The 5,230-nt window shown below is 38.4% G+C and overlaps 1 protein-coding gene across 1 annotated transcript; it reads left to right on the plus strand.

Moving 5' to 3' along the window:
- Positions 1 to 3,216: 3,216 nt before the first annotated feature.
- On the plus strand, positions 3,217 to 4,852 carry LOC133870792 (zinc finger protein CONSTANS-LIKE 5). Its single transcript, XM_062308013.1, has 2 exons — positions 3,217 to 4,005; positions 4,107 to 4,852. Exons 1-2 carry the CDS (start codon positions 3,277 to 3,279, stop codon positions 4,476 to 4,478), a joined length of 1,101 nt encoding a protein of 366 aa, XP_062163997.1. The 5' UTR covers positions 3,217 to 3,276; the 3' UTR covers positions 4,479 to 4,852.
- The last annotated feature ends 378 nt before the right edge of the window (positions 4,853 to 5,230 follow it).

The raw sequence follows: 5,230 nt of genomic DNA on the forward strand, positions 1-5,230 counted from the left end.
AACCTAATGTGTCACAATTCTGTAAGATCTAACATTTTGGGAAATGTGCTACAATCTCATAGGATTGTGACACATCAAATTGGAACCAAATTCTAGAAAAAAGTATCGGGATGTCAAGCATTTCTCGGCTCTTAAGTAACTGAAAGGTTTGCATTTTGTTAGTGTTGTTTGTTGGATCTTTTTTTTTTTTTTTTTTTTTTTTTGCTTTTTCCATTTTGAATAATTTGTTGTTGCTTTGTTGTCTTTGTAATTTTGTTATTTGCTTTAATTTTCTGTTGTGTTTCTTGGATTTTAGTCTCCTTATGCTATTGTGATTTGGGCCCCGTTTGAAATCCCCTTTCCCTTTCCCTTTCCTTTGGAATTTTTTTTTAATGATTAAAAAATATGATTGATGTGATATAAAGTTGAAATAATTTATATGAAAAAGTGAGAAAAATTTGTATTGTAATGAGTTTTTTTATTTAAAAAGTAATAAAAAAAGTGTTGATGTGATATAAAAAGTAAAAAAAGTAAGAATATTTTGAAATTGATATTTTTTGGGAGAAGTGAAGGGAAGGGGAGGGAAGGGGAATGGGGATTTCAAACAAGGCCTTGATCTAGCAGTGGAGACTTGTGCTATCGGAGATAGTACTGCCTCTTTGTTGGCTCTTGTTTCGGATTTGACAATGTCTTTCCCACTTCAATTTCCTTTCGATGCTGATTGCAGTTTTATAGTGGGGTCCAGATAGGGTTGAGGGGCATATCGAGGTTTGTACTCATTTCTGTCTTTTTTGCTTCAGTAATCGTTTAATGTGATACTACAAAGAGGACTATGTTACGTATTTGGCCAATTTCTTCTCATTTGGTAGTTTTTTTGCATTTTTTTTTTTTTTAAAAAGAGTTGTTTGCGAGCCCACTTATTTTTTTTTTTTTTGGTGTTTTGATCATTTGTAACTCTTTTCAAATTTAATTAGAAAAAGATTTTTTTTTTTTTTTGGTTCCCAAAATCTAGGGTACCCATAGACAGATAAAGGCTTTTCCTGGTCTGAAGAGCCAATGTAAAGTGGTCCCCTAAAGATAGAGTCATGTACCTACCTTATTTTTTTATTTTTATTTTTTATAGCCTATCCTTTTAGTGTTGTTGTACTAGTCTTTTTCTTTTTTCTCATAGATAAATGATTGAGAAATGATTCCTACACTAATTTCTCACAATAGCCCCACAACAAGCTGACGTGACTGGTAATATTTTATTATTTTTTTTGTTTTGTTTTCATTTCTTTTTGTAAAAAAATAATAAAATATTACCAGCCACGTCAGCTTGTTGTAGGGCTGTTGTGAGAAATTAGTGTCTAAATCATTTCTCTAAATGATTAGGGTGCAGCCGTACCAATCTTAATAGTATTATTATTGGACTAATAAGACCAAAATATTATATCTATATGATATATATTAAATTTGTATGTTTGAAATAAATCACTTTTCCAAATTAAGTCTAGGGGAACAGTACTCCACCTTGGCAGCTGACTGTACTTGTCCTAAATAGATATTAACTAAATTCATAGATCCTAACCTCGTGTGGTAGGGCCTCCCAAACACAACAATTTTACTGTCAAATTGCAAGTCCTTAGTCTTAATTATAGAAAAGAAAAGCTTGAAATGACATTAGTCGTGTAATATCCGATGAACAACTATATTTTTGTCTCATAACTATCTTATGAAGTTGACATGACGGTTTTATCCAATTTTTGAATTAACAAAAAAAAAAAAAAAAAAAAACGAGAAATAATATAAACACATCTTCTACATATCTTCATACAATTAAATTTCTAATTCACAATAGAATTTGTGACACCCAATGTGATATAAATACATTTTTTACACATTTTCTTAAATTTATTGACAGATTTAAAACTTAGTTGTATGGAAATGTTTAAAAAATGTATTTTTTTTTTTTAAAAAAAAATAAAAAAATAATTAGAACTGCAAAATCAATATTATAAAATAATTATAAAATAAAAATTGTAATATATTAAATTATTATTTTTTAATTATTCATTCATCTTTTGATTACTACTCTTATCCAAGTTCATCCCCCCAAACTCAATCCCACTCCTAGCTCGGAGAATAACCGATATTTGGCCCACCAAACTACTTTACTACGTAGGCTCCTCTTATTGTGTTTATATGGGTTTTTGGACTGTTTTAACCTCAAAATAACATCTGTTTTAGCGCGCAGTACAAAAAATATCCATCTACGCAACCCAATTGAGTTGTTACGAGGGACATGGACTTGCTGCTGAGAGTTTTACCAAAGCTAGAATCCTAAAACTCGTAGTTAATGAGATTGAGGTTTTGGAAGCTTACATGCAATTAAGTTCAATTAAGACGGGGGACTTTGACGAATAACTCTAAAAGTTGGTGCGCTATAAGTAATGGCAACTGTAAAATTTACTGGTCGCAATTGAAACAAATATGGTCAACCAGTGAATGACACATGATAAGTGCTCAACGATATGAATAGCGGGTGCATTTTAAGCATCCGCATCGTGTAATTACTATTTACATTCGTACGGTTATTGCGGTTATTATTCGCTATCCGCATATGAGATAATGATCGTTTTGGATTACTATCTAAATCTATATGGAAGATTAAAATAAGGTAGTTATTCAATACGACGTTGTTTTAATGAGTTTAATTAAATATATATTATATACAAAGAAAATACAGATACGACTATTAATCGCATCCGCATACCACAAAATCGCTATCCTTATCCGTATAGTAAATAATGACTTTTTCTACCCACAAATAGCAAATAAAAACGATTATTATTTGCCCTCACTTTTACTATTAGTTACGAGAACTCGGCGGATTTACTCGGGCTTGAATTTATGTGTATAGCTAAATACTTAAATTGAAAAGAAAAAAACAAATAAAAAATAAGGTAAATAAACCAAATAGTGTTGCCGTGGGAGCATGCCAACTCAAGCCTGTCGCCTCTTTTCACTCTTTCTTAAACAAAACGCCCTGTGACTTTAATCAAATCTACACCCACACTTGGGGGTCCCAGGTCGGCACAGACACATGACAACTACTACTCCCAGCGATTATTTTCCCCCCAGACAAAATTAAGCTTGGCTGAGAATCTCCCACGTGTCCTTTTCCTACTCGTCATCACCCAGATTTTCTCCTTCTGACTAGATAGATATACCCCGGATCTTGGCCCAAATAGTCTAAGTTCTAAAACTCCTAAAATCCTCGCCTACTCTCTCACTTGTCTCAACACCGGAACAACGATGGGAATTGAAGCGGATGGCTTGAAGCGGTTCGGCGGAGCGTGGGGCGTCGCGGCTAAGCCCTGCGACTCCTGCAAATCGGCCGCGGCGGCGGTATTCTGCCGGGCCGACTCGGCGTTTCTGTGCCTCAGCTGCGACGCCAAAATCCACTGCGCCAACAAGCTGGCGTCGCGCCACGAGCGCGTGTGGATGTGCGAGGTGTGCGAGCAGGCCCCCGCGGCCGTCACGTGCAAGGCCGACGCCGCCGCCCTCTGTGTCGCCTGCGACGCCGACATCCACTCGGCTAACCCCGTGGCGCGTCGCCACGAGCGCATCCCCGTCGAGCCCTTCTTCGACTCCACCGAGTCCATGATCAAATCCTCTGCGCTCAGTAATTTCCTGGTGGTCCCCGCGGACCACAACTCCAACGACACCAAAAACAAACACCACCATTACGACGACGCCGAAGCGGCGCCGTGGGTTATCCCCAACCCGAGTTTCGGCTCCAAGCTCATGGATGTTCCGGATTTGAAACCCGCTGACATGCTCTTCTCTGATGTGGATCCGTTTCTTGATTTCGATTACCCGAATCCGTTTCACAGTGCTGGCACGGATAGCGTAGTACCGGTTCAGACTAAGCCCGCCTCTGCTCCAATCATCAACCGCTCCACAGAGAATTGTTTTGATATCGATTTCTGCAGATCCAAGCTCTCCGCATTCAACTATCCGACCCAGTCTCTTAGCCAAAGCGTAATTACTCAATCCCGCTTCTAGAGCACTTAATTTTCTAGGAAAGGATTTTCCTGGCAGATTATTCGATTGTTTGTGCTGAATTTTATGTTATTTCTCAGGTTTCGTCGTCCGATGTTGGGATCGTTCCGGATGGGAATTCCATGTCCGACATATCGTATCCTTTCGGCCGCAACATGAGTGCCGATCCGAACGTACCGGTCTCGGGGACTACGAACCAAGTGGCGACTCAGTTGTGTGGAACCGATCGCGAAGCTAGGGTTTTAAGGTACAGGGAGAAGAGGAAGAACCGGAAGTTCGAGAAGACCATTCGCTACGCTTCGAGAAAAGCCTACGCCGAAACCCGGCCGAGAATCAAAGGCCGGTTCGCGAAACGCACCGAGATTGACTCCGAGGTGGACTGCCTTTATGAATCGGTGTCAGCTACGGCTTTCATGTCCGACGCTCCGTACGGCGTCGTTCCTACCTTCTAACCGTCCAAGCCGGTTTTTTCGTGTTTTGGGTGATCCTGTGCTTTGGACACTATGATTCATAGAATAATTGTGCGCTGAGCCGCTCCTCCTAGCGTTTAATTAGTGTTTTGGCTGTAAATTATATCTCTGGTCGATGGAGTTTTTGCCGTTGATTTGCAGGAGCATGATGCTGAGCTTTCGCACATAATATTTCCTCCCCAGCTTAAAAAGCCGGTTTACTTTTTTGTCTTTGGGGCTTCTGTAACTCTTTCTGTCGGTAAAAGCCACGTTTTTGTTTTTTTAGAAATTGTCACGGTATCTCTTTCTGAATTCCTATTGGTTCGTACCTACTCCGTTGTTTTCCTAGTAATCTAATTTAAATTAGTTTTTCCTCAGATTTTGTTTGTTAGTGTTACTTAATTGGTAATTAATTATAACTTCTTTGGGCGGTGTTTGGCTTGAAGGATTTGGAAAAGAGAGAGAAAAATGGCATATGCATGCTTCACGAAAAGTTTTCCCATTCTACCGGAACCTTCTCTGACTAAAAGGGTTGAGATCACGTTTATCACAGCTTGGCTTTCCGAGGAAAATATTATAAATACAAGTAAAATTAAATAAACAGCTTGGCAATTTCCAAGAAAAGCAACCACAGCGTCAGCCTTTAGGCAATTTAGTCATTTCTCAAATGTTATTTGTTACATAAATCGGTTAGCCAAAGAATTGTACAATGACATAGACACAAAGGATATATATATATATATAAAATAATATTG

This window comes from Alnus glutinosa, chromosome 6 (genome assembly GCF_958979055.1).
Source record: "Alnus glutinosa chromosome 6, dhAlnGlut1.1, whole genome shotgun sequence".
NCBI lineage: Eukaryota > Viridiplantae > Streptophyta > Magnoliopsida > Fagales > Betulaceae > Alnus > Alnus glutinosa.